This window comes from Schistocerca serialis, chromosome 6 (genome assembly GCF_023864345.2).
Source record: "Schistocerca serialis cubense isolate TAMUIC-IGC-003099 chromosome 6, iqSchSeri2.2, whole genome shotgun sequence".
NCBI classification, from domain to species: domain Eukaryota; kingdom Metazoa; phylum Arthropoda; class Insecta; order Orthoptera; family Acrididae; genus Schistocerca; species Schistocerca serialis.
The window spans coordinates 317,090,966-317,112,036 of record NC_064643.1 but is presented as its reverse complement, the minus strand read 5'-3'; the positions used below and the strand labels follow the sequence as shown (position 1 = coordinate 317,112,036).

Here is a 21,071-nt window from a genome sequence, read left to right as displayed (position 1 = left end):
CCACGATGGATACAGCCATGCATCAATGCAAGAGGACGTGCTACTGGGCATTAGAGGTACCGGTGTGTACAGCAATCTGGACCACCTCCTCTGAAAGTCTCGCTGTATGGTGGTACAACATGTAATGCACGGTTTTCATGAGCAATAAAAAGGGTGGAAATGATGTTTATGTTGATCTCTATTCCAATTTTCTGTATAAGTGCCAGAACTCTCGTAACTGAGGTGATGCAAAACTTTTTTGATGTGTGTTTATGGTGTCCACACATGGACGTCATGTAGTCACCTCTTCCAGGAGCAAGGCATTTTAAATGTGCCTTCACAATACATATTCTCGCTAAAGAAATATGTCAGAAATAACCCATCACAATTTGAGAAGAACAGTGATGTACACACCTAAAAAACTAGAGGAGAAAAATGACTTATTACCCATTGGTAAAGCTGTCAGTGGCTCAGAGTGAAGTTCAATATGCAGCAATAAAGTTTTGCATTTGCTCAATAATGTAAAATTGTCTGATAGGTAGTGATGCAAGTTTTAAATGAAATTAAATATCATTTCTCCTAGGTAACTCCTCCTATTCCACTGATAAATTTCTGCTTAAAAACTGGTAGCCAGGAGGAGGGGGGCACTTTTTTTTCAAGTGTGGTTGCATGAGTAGGAATAAAATGGTAATGTGTCCATTAATGTTAACTCTAATTGAGTATAGAAATCCTGTAAACTGACTCTTTGCTCAAATGACCTATGGAGCACGTAACTAAATGGACGCACAGGAAACATAGTGGAGGTGTTTGCAGGATAATTACACAATCTTGCTGTCAAGATGTCATATGAGCTGCAACGAGGAAACCATGATGAGTGGACGTAAGTATATAGCCATGTGATGGAGTGAGAGTTTGAGAAGGTGAGGAGCAAGAAGTGAAATGAAACTGTGAGTGGTGGTGGTGCTCTTTTTCGTGTAATTTCATCAATTATTCTATATAGAGTCTGGTCATTGAGCAACTGTTTATTTTGTGTTAAGGTTTTTTCTATGTGAAAATTTTCTTGGAAAGGGAGAATGTGTCAGTCTTCACTGATTTTTATGGTATTCATATGCTTTACCTCAACAAAGCCAAACGGTTCTTGTGAAAAGATCACACATTTTTGTAGTTGCAACGGCAGATCACTAATACCCTCATGAATCATCTGATCTGCTTAAGTCTTATCTTCCCAATTTTGTGCAGAATAACTCATGTGTTCTAATTAAAATGTGTCATTCGATATAATGGTCACCTGGAGTGACTTGGCAAAGAGTTAATCTGACTGTTTTGTGTGAAAGTTGTCAGTAAAAGTCTTCAAAGGAAAAATTATTGTTACTTAAGGCAACATATAAGAGGCCAGTCTGCCCTGCTAAGACCAAGAGCACACAGAATACACCCAAAATTTTCCTTTGACCTAAAAGAATAACTCTTCACATTGATGCAAGTCCACATTGATACACTTACTACTAGGAGACAGCATTTACAGAGAACGTCACAAGGAGTGACAGAGCAAAAACTTTTTGTTTTCATCACCTGCTGAATACATTACATCTTAATCAAATGGACTGTAGAGGTGATTTTCTAAAGTGGAGAAATGTCTGGCATATACGGAGGGGAAGCAGACTAACACAAGTTACTAGGTGCAAGAGACTTTTTGGAATAACATGTCAGTTTCATGTGAGATTTTTTTAAGGAATCTGTGTAATGTCATGATAGATTCTGGAAGAGTTAAGCGAGTATCAGAGGGTTCTTGTACGAAATAAGCTTTTCTTGGTGCTTCTGAGAATTCTGCAACATGGGAAAAAATGAGCGTCAAAAAGTGCAGTATCTGCCATGTCTGGCAGAAGTCAGGCATCAGGAAACGTAGGACATTGTTAATGCACAAATATTAGTCATTAGTGCAGTTTTTCCATTATGCCCAATGAAATTCCCCTGTGAATTTAATGTTAGCACAACCAGGCAATTCCCCTACCTGCCAGCAGCTGCAAGATGTGTAAACACAGAGTAAGGCGAAATGAGTTAAGTAAATTGGAACACGTAAGTAAACTTCATTATGCACTACTGATTCAAAAATGGTCGTAATAAACTTCCAACTAAAAGGTATATTATAATCAACTCAGTTCCTGTAAAATCCAAATAAAAAATTATAAAACATTACACGTAACTACAAAACTGACTGGTAAAATGTTGAATCCAAGACACTTCTTTCTTACCTGCAATGCCATAGAATCTAACTGTGATGTCTGAGCAGGGAGTGGCCTCTGATCAGGCCTCATCAATATGGTATGCGTCACTTCAACCGAAAAGCTAGGCAGCCACGATACATATCGTGAACCTGAAATGTAAATTATTTCCACTACAGTCATTTGTTCATACCACAACTTTATCCTGAATAGTGAAAACCAAATTTATTCTACAATTTACATGCAACACTCTAAGGAGACATTTCTATTTCTCTCGTTTTCTTTGCCTCTTCCTCTAAAATTTAGTAACATAACTTCTACAATCTGGAGCCTATGGTAAATATTTAAACAATTGTTGTATTAATTCAACTGACACAACTTGAGCGAAGCTTCCACAGAAAGATATTCTTTCCATGTTCTGTTTGTCTTTCAACACAGATTCTAATTGAATTTCATTTCTATAAACCATTCCTATGTCTTCATTTACTTTTCCTGAATTACTCATATTAATTATAACTACTTTTTCCAATTATGAAATTTGTTAAAAAATGTTCTTACGTTAACACTAGATTTGTCTTCGGCTGAATAAGTATTAGCTTTAAGCCCATCAATAAGCATAAACAAATAAGCCACAGTTGGCAACTTACCATGAAGCATGCACTTTTTGCCTGTGTTTAATTCACATGACAATGCAGAGCTGGCTGGACAATGTACCAACAAATGTGTAGTTTTAAACAATGATGTAGCTAACTAAGTCAAACATCCAACATTAATAATGCACTGTGCTCTTGTGAAAGCTATAATTAGCTAACCCTTAAAAGCTGAAGTATTAAACCAAAGAGACAAGAGTTTCATGTCTTGTTTGTGCTACAGTCACAAGAGCCTGACGTATCACCTTAAGCATTTGGCACACTCTTGCCAGCAATGATAAAATTGTGGTAACCATTATCTAGAATAGCACTGCCATTACACCCAAACACTGCTTCTCTGAAGACCCAGACTCGACTTCTATAACCTCATTTTGAAAGGGTGGGGGGTGGGAGGGGGGGCGAGGGATAAATAAGTAAGTAAGTAAATAAAGGGGGGGGGGGGGGGGGGGACTGCAACAGAACTTTTTCATCTTCACATTACATTACTGTAAACCAAAGATTCCATGGACAACAGCCTGATGTGTGAAAGAAATCCAAATAGAGACATTTTATTTAATATTACAATGTTAATGTGAATTATAAGTTTTAAAAATTCCTGAAAACACACTCTTAAAAAAAAGAGTGGAATTGGTTAACACAAAATTCCTCATTCAGTTTTTAAACAACCATATATAAATAAAAAGGTATTTATATCTAAAAACAAAGATGATGTGACTTACCAAATGAAAGTGCTGGCAGGTCGACAGACACACAAACGAACACAAACATACACACAAAATTCAAGCTTTCGCAACAAACTGTTGCCTCATCAGGAAAGAGGGAAGGAGAGGGAAAGACGAAAGGATGTGGGTTTTAAGGAAGAGGGTAAGGAGTCATTCCAATCCCGGGAGCGGAAAGACTTACCTTATGGGGAAAAAAGGACGGGCATACACTCGCACACACACGCATATCCATCCACACATATACAGACACAAGCAGACATATTTAAAGACAAAGAGTTTAGCCCCAACCTTCCGACTGCACCTAGCACCCCTACACTGACACCACCACATCCTTGCATGCTCCCACAAGCAGCACTACACTTACTTCTACCCACAGGCTGCTATCCCAGCCCCTCACCTGCCCCATGCTGCCTCATTACCCCACCACCCACATCAGATTGCTTCTCTCATCACGTGCAGCATCAGCCCGCAGTCCAGCCAGAGACAGGAGGGGGGGATACACTTTCATAATATTATTGTTATTCCATCCTAGACTTACCATTGTTTAAATACCACAATATTAATTTTTAACTATCAAGCATTAAGTACAAATATATGTGTAAAAATGTTGTCAGCAGCAGTGCTGCTACTCCCATAAGCTTGGTTGTAAATTTCACAAATGGAGGTTTGACTATACGAAATGGTGAGGGAGTGTTGTAGAACAGTTCCTCTAGGATAGCTTCCCATATAAAAATTTGTTTTAAATTTCTGCTTAGTATTACCTCATTCTATTTATAGGTTCAATAAAAGGTGTTAACATGTTTCATAAGTACCTCAAAACTATATAGCCTTGTGTACTGTAACTTAACTTTCCATGAATACCTGCTTGTGTTGAGAAAGCTTCAAAGTACTGCTTACTCAAAAAATCAATGAATATAATTTCCTTAGATACTTTTTTTCCTTCCTAATGTAAGTTGTACTTCCTACATTATCTTCCATCTGATATACAAAAATTGTAGTGTGAGCTATAGCCTTCCACATCCAGCATTCGAACTACAGTGGTTAAAATATGCTATGGACAAATCAAGATTGCACTTCATCTACCCAACCCCAGAGTTAATTAATTTTCTTTTTCTACCCCCTTATAGGAGCAGTAAATTTAGTTTAACCTCCTCCTTTACCTCCCAAATTCCAGACTAAAAACTTTAATTTTTATTAACTCCTTTTAATACTGATAGTCTGAACTTGCAGTCTGGCCTAAGAAGGGTGTAGACTTCACGCAAGTGACAACAGTATCACTAACAAGTTTCCATTTCAGTCCAGACAACATGCCCTTCCCTGTCCTGCTGAGTTATATATATCATGATTAAAAATCCAATCTGTCAACAGCATCAACAGGAATCAACTGGAGCTGATCATAAACACCTCAAAATTGGAACAAGCTCATATATATGATTTAAAAGCCACTAAGGTTGTGTATATTTCAACATGAAACTTTGTCATTTTTATTTTCTTCGCTACATTTAGGGCTTTGGTGACACTAGAGTTACACTTTCCATTAAATCTGAAATATTCCAGTGGATTAAAAGTTCCATGCATAATAGTCAACATGACATGTATACCTGCTGCGTCAAAATTATAAAACAGGAATAATACCATTGGGGACTTGCAGATTGCTGAAGGCCATTCATATAGAACAAAATTGGTAACAATTTTTTAAGGGACAGAATTTTTCTATGAAATGTAAATGTTTGGCATACAGATCACCACCATCATAGGCATCTTGAGGAGGATAATGAGGGAATTGAGAAGAAGGAAGGGTGAAGCTTTATACTAGCAAATTTCCACATGTACAAGAGGCTTATTATCCCATCTCATGCACGGTTCACTACCGAAGATGACAAAGTCTCACTCAACAAACTATGGCAAGTTACTGTGATTAATTCCATGATCTGAAAATATGCTGGCAGCACCTAGGCCAAACCTAAACCTAATGGTTATTTCACTCTTTAGTCTTCCACTTATTGTTTAATAACCACTACACTTTAACCGGTACCTGTGTTAACCTCATGTCATTCATTTCTCTCCAATTCACTTTTACCGATCTATTGCTCTAATCTGTCAGGTCTTTACAGCTCTGTTATTTACGAATTTGTTGGTTAACCATTGTACATAAAAATATACCACAAGGAGCCTGAAAATGTCAAATTATTTTCTTTTACTTAAACAATTTGCCTGTTAATATAATTTCACCTCCAATTTCATTTACAGATAATCCCATAGTGTTAATTGGAAGAAAAAACACAGAACCAATTCCACTCAATGTTAGAACAATTAAGTCCAACTGAACTCCAAATTGTTAATAGAAAATCAGGAACAGCAAATTAAAGACCCCCCCCCCCCTTTTCCCAAAACTTCTAGGGACGTACCCGACCAAAACCCAATCATGGGCCTCACAATAATTATTCCGCAAATAACCTTAAGTTCAGTGCTCACAATATGTTTACTATCCAACTCAATAAACATGAGCACAAGGAAGGTTGCTCCTATTTTGGATAATCTGTGAGGGTTTTTTTTCTTTGCTTTTTTATCTCTGAGGGGTGAGGGTGAGGGGGGGGGGGGAGATGATGCAAGTAATATCTGGAAGAATGAATTTAAAAAAGTGCAGAGCATAACATCATGACAACTGATATTAATTACTGAGAAATCAGAAAGTACCAGCAAACTCCCTCTGTACAATTATGAATTATGGTTCAAAATCCAAAACTGAAAGTAATAAGAAAATATTTCCCACATACAACAAGGATTAACACATATGGAAGTTATATGATGAAACTGTACATTATATACATGTGAAAATTTAAGACAAATAAAAGCGAAAAAGTACCCACTGTATAGAATTAAGAACATACTAGAAGACAATGCCATGTAAAATGCAAAAATGCTGTATGTCCTTACAGGAATTTCTATATGGTAATGTAATACACCAAAATTTTATGATACAGTCTTGTTTAGTGTAAATCAATTATTTTTATTTGTACACAATGGGGCAAGAGAATTCTGATTCTGGTCCATTGCACTTTCATTGAAAAGTTTATTGTGTGTGTGCGAGGGAGAGAGAGAGAGAGAGAGAGAGAGAGAGAGTATTAATTGCACTGACTAACTGTTCCACTGGTTCGTCGTAGAGTATTTTATACATCATGAATGAAAACCTACATGACACTAGTGTAATAATCTACAGTATTTATTATTTGAGTCTTTTCATTCATAAGAATATTAATCACACATTAGCAAGGTTCATCTGAAAAGTAATGTAATTTCATAAAAACTATTTTATTGATCAGAAAGGTAAAATGCATCAAAATAGGGACCTTCCACATCAGTTGCTGGCAGGATTTCCAAGCACTCTAGGTATCCTGAAAGGCCTAGATTGGAATATCCATTAGGACACATGTAAAGAGCAACTTTCAAGTTGTTGGTCATCTTGAAAAGCTGTCCTTTCCACGATGTCATAACTCATCACCGATTACAAAATAGTCCAAAAGGTACCATCCTTTAAAGTCAGAGCTAGCAGGCGAACACTCATTCTACAGTCAGAGATTAAAAGTTCACACACATAAGTGACACCGTCTTTACTTTTCAACACTGAAGAGCATCCACACACTTCATTGTCATCACCACCCTAGCCTTCCAAAAATGCCATGTGCCACTGAAACAACTGACTTTACAGACATTCATTCCCAAATTCCTACTCAATCATGAGAAATATTTCAACAGCAGACTTTCCAAGTTTCACACAGAATTTGACTGTATGCCATTGTTCAAGTGAACACTGCATCACAACTGGAACCAGACCACACCAAACAGAGGTTCACATAGGGATATGCCTTGACTCTCCAGGAGCTATCAGGAAACTGGTTATGGTCGCACTGGGAAGCTATCCCAGGTGAGCAGACCATGCTCTGACTAGCAGGAGTGTCAGAACAGGGATGGTGACATTACTTTCTGAGCAAATCTTTTATTACACATGACATCGGCACACTATCTGGATGATATTTAGATATACCAAAACAACCTTATACATTATAAATTATATTTTCTTACCATCAAAGTGGAAGAAGTGGTTGTTTGGCTGTCTCCTTGTGGCAGGAGTGTTATCAGGAGGAACAAGTTCCATCTGGTTGCGACTACCGCCATCAGATGGACCCTGTATGCTCAAAGCCAGTCTGCATGTTGGACATGAAGTATCTTGCTCCAGCCACGACTGCAAACAAGAACTGGAAAAGAGAACACCATTTAAAATCACGTCATTCCAGGTTTCTTCTTCTTTATGAAAAAGAATATGCTGTTTAAATCAAAAATTCTGCTTCATAAAGAAAACAGCTTACCACCACATCAGAAGAAATAGATAGTTCACAAAACAAGTTAGGTCCGATACCAAAGAGATGCTCCAAATCTTCTAGAGGAGTGAATACTTAATATTCATTTTCTCAGTCATTTGTTATTTTAGTAAACTAAGTTAATATGCAATACATTAACTGGTGTATTATTTGTCCACACAAGTAAGTTTATATTTTGTAATGTTTTTAGTCAATTTGCAGTAATGCTAATGTTACAACTAATGTTTGCTTCATAACCCCCATTTAAACCCACTGAAGTCCACAAATGAGGTTTTGTGTGTGCCTGCAATGAAGTTTGTTTATGAGAGTCATATGGAAGTTTTTGAAAAGGTTATGTAAACTTAACCAATATTCTGAAAATATTCCCTCTCAAATTGTGCACACTGCAAGCAACAAAGTTTCCTGCTGTGTCTCCCCGGGACATTATTCCAATTTATTTTCATAAACAAAGACAGCTACTTTTGGGAATCAATGCAATGTACTCAAAGTCTATCATTCACTCCACAAAAGTTAAAAATTGAGTAAGACAAAACCTCGCCTGCATGATGGCCACAATAGCCCTATGGTCTAATAACTCTATAGGTTAAAATTATTTGGGGAAACCATGGAAGCTCTAAACCAGGATGGCTAGGCAGATCATGAATCTTCAACCTCTCAAATCTGAGACCAGTATCTTCACAACTGCTCTACTTCATTCGCTTAACACCTAGCGCACAGTGCTCTAATGCTTACATTATTCTCATACATGTAAATGGTTGATGTGGGATGTTTTCATAATCAATTGGGAGATATATATTTTCACCAACAGCTATGTTTTTAGAGAAGCATTGTGAACAGACAAAAGAGAAAGAATTCAGAGACAAAGTTCTGAAGAAAACTAATAACCATACTAAAGAAATGTTATGATAAGAAACCGGATTATATGCATCATGAAAACCTTAAAATATACATGAAAAATGCTTAAAAATGCATGAAAAGTGTCAAAATATACGAGATCAAATAATAAAAAACATGGTAGTTACTTCTTGCATTATATCTCAAAGACAAACCTGTGCATGTCAATTACTAGGAAGGGCCACACAAAAAAATCAGTACAGCCACGAAAAATCTGTACATTTAGAACACTGGTATCTTTTTTGAATACTTTCTGGTAGAGGTTAGGAAGGAGGCCTTTCTGGAATTATCTTCTAAAAATTTGCAAAATTGGGATGCATACCATGTTTCTATTGAACGAATGCATCATGTACAATTTATTTTACATTTTTCTACAACTGTAAACATAAACGACCTAGAACTGTTAAAATTTTTGGTAGTAAGAATGTGTCTTTGATCACTCAAAACATTTTTATAAGTGGAAAAGGGCTGTTCTACATCAACTGAGGTAATTGGGCAGTATTCGAACTGGTGTGCTATGTTGGCGGAACTTATTTTTTCTGGTAAAAGTTCACCCATCCCATTAATAAAACTATCAATTTGGCACATGGGTTCAAAGCCTGCGTTATTGTTTAAAATGTTTTCAAACTTTTCTTTAAGTTTTCTTGGGAATACCTCCAGCAATGAGGAGTTCACTAGAATAATTTTATTCATTAACTGAATAGATTCATTCAGACCAAACCTTGAGCTTCAAGCTTTTTAATACTTGCAGATATATCGGGAAAATGAGTGCTAATCACAGCAATGTCTTTTTTAATACCGGAATCACTAAAAGCTTCCTCGCACTGGCGAACTGCAAGCCTCTGCACTATCAAAGTCATTTACTACTCCTCTAATGGCCTCGAAATGTTCAATGTAAAACAACACAGCTTCGACCCACATATCTCAATGAGTTACCGCTGGTTCAGGAGGTATAGGCATATTTGGTAGTTTTTCTTTGTAGGTAATGATGCGAGCAGAAGCCTTTAGAAACACTTGCTTCGTGGACGAAATAAGCTTATTTACATTCACAAATATGGAAAGTACTTCAGCAAGGTGATGTACTCCATGAGCATAACATGCCACATGAATCAAATTGGGATAAAATACTCTCAGGGCTTTTCCTTCTTTGATCATATAGGGAACAGCATCTGAAATAAACACAAACACCCTTTATCTGCATAAGATTCTGGAAATATTTTTCTAATACCCTCATTCACAAATCTGGCGATCGTAGAACGATTTACTTTTTCAAGTTCTTTGCAGGTCATTAAATAGGAAGAATAAGGCTCTTCTTTTAAAGCACCAACAATTAAATTTGCAATTTAACACCAGAAGTGTCTGAAGTTTTGTCAACTGAAATCCAGATAAGGCTGTCCTCGAGTTCATTGTGTATTTATTCCAGAACATTCACGTAAATTGTCAGTAAATAATTTTTACGCAATGTGGATTCATCTGATATATTTTGACTGAAGCAATATCTGCACAGGAAGCGTTTGAGGATAGGGTTTGTAAGTTTCAGAGTAATATTGCTTGCAATGAATGCTTCACATAGATCCATGTTAAACTGACTGGTTTGGTTACCTTTGGACAAATCTCTGCTACTGCAACATGCTGCTGTCAGAAGTTATTGTCATGGTCCTTTGTCTCTGCATTCCTGCGATATGAAGACTTGTCTCGTCATGCTGGTCTAGTTTATCCCCATCCCCCCCCCCCCACCCACCCCACCCCACCCCCCCACTCGCACGCGCACGAAACGTTTTTCTCACGAGATCGACAATATAAAACAATTCTGTCATATGTAAATGTTATGGGATGGTCAGCTACACACGAAACAATGCTGCTTTTTTTTCGGGCGGCATGGCGCACAACAAGTTACACATTACAAGTCATAAACACGTTCAACCGTGTACAAGTGAATGGAAAGCTAAACTGAACAACGTAACTAAAAGCTTGCATAGTTTAACTGTTGCCATTGCATACAGTACTTCAGCAGAGGGGATCAACCAGGGGTGCGTGTGCAGGAGCATTCACTCTGTCTGCCTATTCCCGTTCTTCTTCTGTAATGGTTTCGCTAGGCAGTGGCCTCTCAGTTAGCGATTACACCCAGATCTAGGTTGTGGTTAATCTGTGAGACATCAAAACTACATCGAGCTAGAGACCGACTGTCTAAATTTTTAAAATACTGTAAACATAGAGCGAAAACATGCATCGTCAGTAGTTTTTAGTTAAAATATGCAAAAACAGGTGAAAAGGAGCCAAGTATGTAACTGTATATGCAACATGCAAATGCATATAATCCTGCCTCTAGTTATAACTGTTACATAATTTTTATATTATTTTTTCATACATGTGTTAATGAGTTTCACAGCTCATTTTTTCTTGCTGAAAACTGTTGCACCCTTGCATGCCATCCAATTTTAAAGCTATTCATATGTGAGACTAGTATGATATGTTGTACCGTTGGTCATGTCTGAAGGAACAGTAACCATTTTGATCCTACAGCAATAATGAACCAATACAAAAATGAATTACTGACATTAGAAGATGACGAGACTTCTTATGCTTGGCGGATAAACAGTTATGAACATCCTTCTTAGACATTGATGTACATCATTTCATTCAATTATGATGGCTGTAACAGGCAATGTTTAAACTTACTATAAATGATGCTCTACAAAAGTATTGTCGAGTAAGTGGATTAGGGACAGAGAAGATCTACTGTGGTTTGTGGCTTAATAATTAAATTTGGCAATTGGTGAGGAAACAGAGGAAGAGACAACAGACAAAAGTTGTAGAAAATTGCCTGTGTTTACAAAGATTGATGTGACTAGCAACATGGACAGCGCAAGAGAAGCACAGATAGAAAAAAAGACTAACGTATGTGATGGACCATAGTCCTTGCTATAATATCTGAGTGACAAACTATAAAAATCACAGACATTTTAGTTGCCACAATTGCTGAAAGTAATTCTAAGATCAACCCTCCTCCTCTCTATATACAAAACACAATCATTCACGATCATTTAATTGTTATTAAATGTTGTTAAAGACTGAAGTGATTTCCACAATAGCATGTGTATTATTGTGAATTGTGTTTTATTCATCTTATGATGTACATTTGCAATCCATTTGGTTTGCATACAGGAACATGTCAAAAATTTATAACACAGTTACAATGATTTTTACATTAATAAATAATAGCACTACCATAAATAATAACACTATAAGAATATTTCTTGTAATGTGTAACACATTGTGTTCAGCTCAAATTTCCAATTTGTCCAGCATGAATTCATCCACTGAGTAATAACACTTTATATAGCTTTCTTTTAAGTGAACCTAAATTCATCTGCATCAACCTGTTCCTTTTGATTTATTACAAATTTTCATTCCCATGTATTGAGGTCCCTGGGCATATAGTCTGATGTGGTGGGTGGGAAGCATAAAATTTCCTGTTTCTAGTATCATGTGAATGGACAAAATGGTTTCCCTCAAATAATTGATGTCTGGTGTACAAAAATATAAGTCTCTTACATGTATAATGATAGCAGAGTTAATATTTTAAGTTTTCTAAATAATGGTCAACGCAGTTCTTTGTGATTTGCAGTGCACATATTTCGATTTTTTTTCCCAGTATTTTTAGTATCTGCAGTATGTTCATCTAGTTACCCCAAAAAACAATACCATACCTAATAATGGATTTGAAGTAGCTTATATAAGCTACTTTTCATATGTCCATGTCAGTTGCAGTTGATAATATTTCCATTGCAAATGCAAAGCTGCTCAGCTCGTTTCCCAGGTATTCAATGTGTGCCTGCCAGCTCAAATTTTTATCTACATTTAAAACTAAGAATTTGACTGAGTCAACTTCTTCTATATCTTGGTTGTTGTGTATCATCTTAATCTGCTCACATTTTGACTGTTTGGTTTTGAACTGCATCACATGAGTCTTAGATATGTTTAGATTCAACCCATTTAGCTGGAACCAAGTTTCTAAGGTACTGAGAGTACTGATCACAAATTTGGGAATTTTTTCCAAATCTTGATCTTCAACTAAGACAGAAGTATCACCTGCAAACAGAACTGATGGGGAGCTGATATTTAATGGCAAGTCATTAACATGGAAGAGAAATAGGACAGGGCCTAATATGGAGCAATGGATTTGACATTCAGGGAAAAGAGAAACAACAACAGACTAAAGGAAGTAGAGGCAGCAGACAGTAAAATGATAGTGAACCCCAAGAAATAATGAGAAGAATATACAGAATGGCTATACGCTGCAGACAGCCGACCAACTGAAGAAGAGCTTGGGATAGAAGAAGAAGAAGAAGAAGAAGAAGATAATGTTACAGATCATGATAAAGGAAATGCAATACTAAGTAGTGGAACTGAAGGAGATGAAACATGGAAAGGCATTGGCAATTAATGAGACTCTTGCAGGAGAACAGCAAAAAGTGTGAGGAACCTAGAACAGTGAGCCCGATATCGCATGCAGTCAAAATCTTGCTGAGGACACTCAACAGAAGGCTATATGGAAAGCTGAATTGCATAATAGGAGATGAACAATTTGGTTTCAGGTGAGGAGTGGGAACTAGAGATGCCATTGGGCTACTGAGAGTGATAGGGGAGAGGTACATGGAGTGTTCGTTGATCTTGAGAAGGCTTTTGACTGTGTCAGATGGGACAAACTGATGGAAATCCTAAGGAAACATGGAGTTGACTGGTGGGATAGACAGCTAATTAGAAATTTATATTTGAACCAGGGAGCAAGAGTAAGAATAGGAGGTGTGATGCGTGAAGAAACTGAACTGGAAAGAGGTGTAAGACAAGGTGGTTGTTTATTACTAACACTGTTCAATATTTATCTGTAGTAAATTATTAATGAAAGTTTTGATGGAAGGAGAAGAGTTTGTATATGGGGTCAGAGAGTGGAGTGTGTAAGATTTGCAGATGATGTGGTTGTGACGGCAGAGTGTGCAAGAGAGGTGGAATAAATGTTAGATGATCTAAACACAAAATTAGAAGAATATGGAATGAAGATTAACAAGAAGAAAATGAGAAGTATAGTAATTGGAGGAAAGGGGAGAAAATGCCGTATGAAAATAGGGGGAGAGGAAATAGAGCAAATGAATAGCTTTAATTACTTGGGAAGTGTGATAATGGATGACATGTATTGGTCAACAGAAATAAGGAAAAGAATTGCAATGACAAAAGAAGGATTCAAGAGGAAAGAGAAATTCCTTTGCGGACCACTAAACAAAGACCTGAGGAAAAGACTGGCCAAATGTTACATCTGGAGTGTTGCACAGTATGGTGAGGAGACCTGGACATTGAGGAAGGAAGATGAAAGAAGATTGGAGGCACTCAAGATGTGGATATGGAGAAGAATGGAAGAAGTGAAAGGGGAAGACTGAATAAGGAATGAAGAAGTATTAATAAGAGTTGGAGAAGAAAGAAACATGCTGAAACTTATCGGAAAGAGAAAACTGAACTGGATTGGACATTGTTTGAGGAGGGACTGTTCATTGAAGGAAGGAATAGAAGGAATGGTGGAGGGAAAAGGGGGGGAACAGGAAAAAGAAGGTATCAAATGCTGGACAATATAAAAGGAGACAAATATTCAGAAATGAAAAGACTGGTTATGGACAGACAAAAGTAGAAGAGGCTTAACCTGCGACAAGACCCGCCGTAAGTCAGAATAACATGCTGCTGCTGCTGCTGCTGCTGCTGCTCCTACTACTACTACTACTACTACTACTACTAAATAATAATAATAATAATAATAGTAATCAGAAAAATAATATGTGCCATTTGAAGAGATGCTAACTCTTTGCTTTCTGTTGGCTAAGTAGGATTTAAGCCATTGTAGGGCACTGCCACTAATGCCGTACTTTTCGAGTTTGTAAACAAGCAATGCATGGTTTACGGAATCAAACGCCTTTGTGAGGTTGCAGAAAATCCCTGCCACCTTATTTCTCTTATCTAATGATGTGCTTATTTTCTCAATGAAACTACTTACTGCATCTATGGTATTTTTCCCCTGCTGAAAACAAAATTGACTGTTTAGAATAACAGAATATTTTGCAATGAAGTTTTGGATTTGTACAACAGCAAATTTTTCAAATATTTTAGACACGTCTGGGAGAATCTAGATAGGACGATAATGCCTCACAATCTCTCTTGTTCCCTTCTTGAAGAGTGGTTGACTTCGGCATATTTCAGTACCTCTGGGAAACAGCGCACTTCAAAACATTGATTTATTATTTGAGCTAGTGGGTTTGCAATTCTACTGTGTACTACTTTAATAACTTTGGTGGGTATTCCATCCAAACCTGCAATTTTTTTTTTTTTTTACTCAATGTCAGAATAGCATTTTCTTCATCCTCCACAGAAACTGTTAAGAATTTTGTAAGGTTTTAAGAGTTTTCACTTTGTTGTGATAATCTGTTACATCTACAGCAGACGTTGCTACATTTATGAAGAATTCATTAAAGTACTCTGGTATTTGAGTTGGATTTACAATAGTATTTCCTTCAGTGTCAATTTCTGAAATTTCTTGGTTACAGGTTTTAACACCTAACTCAGATTTAATGACTGACAACACAGCCTTTGTCTTATTTTTATGATTTAAAATTAGCCTGTTATTTGCCAGTTGTTTTGCTGCCCTGACAACTCTTTTAAATATGGTTTTAAGGAGCAACATATTTAATGAAATCAATATCTTTACTTATTTTAGATCTCTGTGCAGTTGCCTTTTCCTTACACTGCAAATTTTTGTGCCCTGGGTAATCCACTTTACTTTATTTATTATTTTATTGCTACAGAGTCTAGGTGGAAATGTTTCATTAAATACACCAAGAAAACTATTTAGGAATATCTCAAAGTTTTCATCACTTGAGTTACAATGATCAAAAGGCCATGTTTTCTCTTTTAGCTTCTCACTAAAATGTCAGCAAGTTTCCTTTGCTAAAGTTCCTGCTCATGTGGGATCTCATATGTGAAATGTTACTGTCTGTCTGTGGCAGCTTAATGAACAATGCACAATGATCTGAAATACCTAGATCTAGACAAAATTTATATACATATTCATGTAGATAATTAGTTAGAACATCATCAATACATGTTGCTGATTCCTATTTTCTCTGGTAGATTCAAAGAAATTCAGTTTGAAACCATATTTCTTTACTGGGTCGGTGAATCTTGAAGCGTGACTACTATCACATGTGATATCAATATTAAAATCGGCAGCTATTACAATTTTTTTCTTTTTTTTTCCTACAAAGGTCTTCTAGCATAATTTGAAGCTTAGATAAGAATAGTTCTGTTGTTAACATCCCGGGAATTCTGTATATTGAGATTATTATAACATTTGATAGTGAGTCTACTATTTCTACACGACAGCTCTCAAACACACATTCTTCATTTAAATAATTAAAACAGTTTCTGGTCTCATAATTTATATTGCTATGTAGAAGTATACATGAGCCTCCATGTGAATTGTTTCTTCTGCAAAATCTACTTCCTAATCTGATGTTTCCTATTTTGTTTAGAATTTTAATTGTGTCCTCAGTAAACCAGTGCTCATTTAAACAACCAAATCTAATATTTGCACATTCTGACAGAATGATTTCCAATTCATATACTTTGAAGCTTTTATTGTTTGAAACATCATCAGTGTTTAAACCATTTATATTCCATTGGATAACATATCTACTTTGACTATTAGTTATGGGCTTTAGCACATTTCTTGCCAGATAATGGTATGGTTTTGTCTTTCTTAATGCTACACAGGTTTTTTCACCTTCACCATTACTTATCAGTTTCCCTTATTTTTTATGATCTGGCAAGTATCTATGAACATCTTACAGAATATTTTTGAGCCCAGCTAATTCAGATGTAGACCATCTCTGGCAAGACACTTTGCACTTATAAATTAGTTGGGATCAATGAAAATGACTCCTAGTTTATTGCACTGTTCTTTACTATTGCCATTTATTCTCTGCACATAGCTGTCACGCACCGATCTCCTGTACACAATGCCACTTATTATTATTCTGGGATTTGAGCAGAGTCTTCTGGTCATTCAGATGAGGTTCCTTGTGTGGTTTACAATTTTAGTCAACGATAATCATAGGCAAACTGTATCTCTGGATGACGGGTGGTTCAATTATGAAATATTACAAAGCATAAACTGTGACTTTAAAGGCTATTTAACATTTGACTTCCAATCGGATAGCAATAATACAAAATCAGAAACATTAATTATTACTATGAAAGCCCGAAATTTAGTCACCATTACAGTGAAGATGTTGTCTGGCATATACAGTAGAACAACATCAATATCTTACATCAGATAAGTCGACGACAGATCGATGGAGGGAGACTACACCCTCCCTTAAAGTGACTTCTAAAAGCCCCATTCACAAATAAAATGAAAAACTAAGTCATCCACTGAGGCAAAGTCTTCTAATACCAGGAGTAGTGAGTCAGGGAGATTAAGAGTCCACCGCAGGGTGGGCAGGTTGGGACACTCCAGCAAAATGTGAACCACCATTAAATGCGAGTCTCAACCACACTGGGGTGGGTCCTCGGTATGGAGGAGATGACCACAAGTCAGCCAAATATGGTTGATGCAGAACCGGCATGGGACAGGAGAGTCCTTGTGAGAGGCCTGCATGGAGGACCTCCACAGATTTGTAGTCTCCTTTATCAATCGTAGTTAGTTTGGTGGAGTCAAGAGTGAGCCATTCCATATTCCAGGTATCTAAAACTTAACAGTGTAATACCAGTCGGAGGTCTGTTTCTGGAATACCGATCTCAAGAATCGTTTTACTGTTCGTCAGTTTGACCAGGCTATCAACAAGTTCATTCCTTGGGATCCCAATGAGGCCCAGGGTCCTTACAAAGGTCACTAAGCATCCACACTGTTGAAAGGCATACAGGTAATCCTGAATAGCAATGACCATGGGGTGGCAAGGGTAACATTGGTCGAAAGCATGGAAACTGCTCAAGGAGTCACTGCAGAGAAGAAAGGACCCCACCTGTGTAGGAACAGGTATGCTCAAGAGCACGAGAGACAGCTACTAACTCTGCAGGGAAACACTACAGCTATCTGGCAAGGAGCGAAGTTCAGTATGTCCCCTGTGAGTATAAGCAGAACCTACATAGCCAGCAACCATCGAGCCACCAGCATAGACTACTTCTGAATCCCATTACACACCAAGGATGGATAAAAATTTGCGGCGGAGAGCCTTGGAACATACTGAGTCTTTCGACCTTGTGATACATCAAGATGAAACTGTGGTCGAGGGATGCACCATGGAGGTGTACTCGAGTGGTTCCAGGGGAGAGGTGGAAGAGGAAACAACTGAAGTTCAGAGAGGAAAGACTGGCCGAAGACTGCAATTGTAATCCCTGATCTGGGCTGCCATTGTGTTACCATGTTGAGAAAGAAGAGATAGTAGTTTGGATGCATATGGGAGATGCACCCAACGTGTGTAGTATAAGTGACAAGCTGTTGTTGGCACCTGACCCACAATACAGGGACCCAAGCCTCCATGAGTAAGATTTTTCACAGGGCTAGTTCTAAAGGAAGGCTTGGGTCACAAGTTGAACCCCGCAGAGGTGTATCGGATCAAGTATCCGCAGTGCTGAGGGTGATGTTGAAGTTTATGACAGACTCCCATAACTGAGGCAGGATTGTATCAGGGCTTTGTAAAGCTGCAGAAAGATCGTACAATCTGCACCCCTGCTGGTGGTACTCAGGCAGCGAAGTCTATTAAGATGCAGCCAGCACTTTCGCTTAAGCTGGCAAAGATGGGGAATTCACATCAACCACGAATCAATGATCAGTCCTAAAAAGCGATAAGTCTCCACCACATTCAGTTATTGGTCAACAAGATAAAGCTCTGGTTGTGGGTGGATGGTGTGACGTCAATGGAAGTGCAGGACATAAGTCTTGGTGGCTGAAAACCATAAATCATGCCTGGACCTTTTGTATGATGCCTTGTAATCAATGTTCAGTGATACCCATATTAGAGGAGCAATAGTAGAGGCAAAAGTCATCAGCATACAAGGATGGTTGGTTGGTTGATTGGGGTTGAAGGGACCAAACAGCAAGGTCATCAATCCTTTGTTTCAAAGGTGGTCCATTCGGACCGACGTACAATTCAGAAGAGTCTTAACGATAAAAGGAAAAAGGCTATAAAATGTAAAAGTGCAGTTGTGTTGACAATGGTAAAAACGAAAGGAGGGAAGTCAGTAAGTAGGCAAACCCAAGGCAGGAAATATCCCACCTCTCATGCTGTACAGGCAAGACCACCTGCTATTCAAAAGCGTTCAACCGCTAGAGCGTAAAAGGGCATATTGTAAAAGGAGACTAACCAAATCTAAAAAGCAATAAAAACAGAGTAAAAGGGAGAAAAAGAGGATCTTGGCCATGGAGAGGAATCAGGAATCTCCAAAAACAGCTTACAGTGTAAGACACCCCAGCCCTCACCGCCCTGTCCCTACCCCAGAGGGATGTTAAAAACTTTACAACTGAAAATAATAACCACTTTCACGGAGGAAACTGAGAACCAGTTCAACCACCCGCAAATCGTTCGCCAACATTACAGGTAAAGTGCAGGAAGTCTGTACTTAGTACGCAGAGCCAAAAAAAGGGGGCATTCCACCAAAACGTGGGCTACTGACTGGAAGGCTCCACAACCACAAAGTGGGGGTGGCTCTTTACACAAAAGAAAACCATGGGTCAGCCTGGTATGGCTGATGCGAAGACAACACAGGGTGGTCGAGTCCTTTCGGGAGAGGCGTAAGGAAGAAAGCCACGGGACAGGTGTCATCTTAATCGCACGAAGTTTATTAGACAGGGATGTAGCCTCCCAGGAGTTGGCCCATGATTGTGCGAAGTGGGATTTGATATGAAGCCATAAATCCACTGCAGGAGGGGATACAGGGAAAAGGGGGGGGGGGGGGGGAGGGGAGGGGTGTAAGTGACTGCTCCCTCAGCCAAACGGTCAGCAAGCTCATTACCTGGGATACCCACATGGCCAGAGACCCAAAGGAAGTCAACAGAACAAGCAGCATGGTGAAGATCAGCGAGATGGTCATGGATGGCCGAGACCAAGGGACGGTGGAGAAAACACCAGTCAAGAGCCTGAAGGCCATGCATTGAGTTCGTACACAACAAAACGCGGTTGAGTTGGGACTGTTTAATTAAGGTAAGGGCCGAGGAAAATGCCATCAATTCAGCAGTAAACACCCCACATGCAGTTGGCAGGAGATGATTTTCCATGCCAATAAAGGATGTGAAGGCATATCCCACACGATCAGCAGATTTAGAGCCATCGGTGCAAAAAACTACAGCATCCCGGAACTCCCATAAAATGCGGCAGAAAAAACAATGGTACACCATCGAGGAATGGAATCTTTTGGACCTCGGCAGACATTCATCCCAACCCGGGGTCGAGGAACTAACCAAGGAGGGGTGTTGGGGAGGGAAGGTGGGAGACAGGACATAGAAGGAAGCTAAAAATCACAGCGAAGAGACCCAAGGTGGAGCCCGACCAGTAAACCCGCCCGAGGGTGGGAATCAGGTGGGCGACGTCCTTGGTCTGGGAACAGGACAGAATTGGAAGGATGAGTGGGAGAGAAATGGACAGAGATTGCATAAGAAACAAGAAGCAAGGACCACCGAACAGAAAGGGGGGATCCCAGCCTCACTCAACCAGGAGACTACCAACAGGGCTAGTAGGGAAGGCACCAGTGGCCAAACTGATACCACGATGGTGGACCGAATCCAGGAGGCGCAGTGTAGAAGAAGCAGCGAACCATAATCTTGACAACCATAGTCCAAGCGAAACAGCACTAAAGGTTGATAAAGGTGGAGAAGAGTGGAACAATCTGCACCCCAAGAGGTGTGGGCAAGGAGGTGTGGGCAAGGAAGCGAAGGACACCGAGTTTAGGGAAAGATCCTATATTCAGAAGTCTGACATGAGGCAGCCAAGTGAGCTTGCTGCCAAAAAGAATACCAAGGGAACGAAACTGGGACCACAGGTAATCGCTGTGCATCGAGATAGAGCTCCGGATTGGGGTGGACCATAGTACGGCTACAAAAGTGGGCCACCCGCGATTTTAAAGGAGATAACTGAAATCCGTGAGAGAGGGTCCATGCAGAGGCATGCCGTATAGCACCCTTTAGCTGCTGCT

At 38.7% G+C, this 21,071-nt stretch overlaps 1 protein-coding gene across 2 annotated transcripts in view; it reads right to left on the bottom strand.

Moving 5' to 3' along the window:
* The window catches only part of LOC126483789 (E3 ubiquitin-protein ligase AMFR-like), a 335,711-nt gene that overhangs the window by 9,081 nt on the left and 305,559 nt on the right, over window positions 1-21,071 (bottom strand). For both annotated transcript variants that reach the window (XM_050106949.1, XM_050106950.1), the window contains exons 6-7: window positions 7,654-7,826; window positions 2,229-2,350 (exon numbers count right to left, since the gene is read on the bottom strand). In XM_050106949.1, coding sequence (XP_049962906.1) covers window positions 2,229-2,350; window positions 7,654-7,826 — 295 coding nt within the window. The remainder of the gene's footprint in view (window positions 1-2,228; window positions 2,351-7,653; window positions 7,827-21,071) is intronic.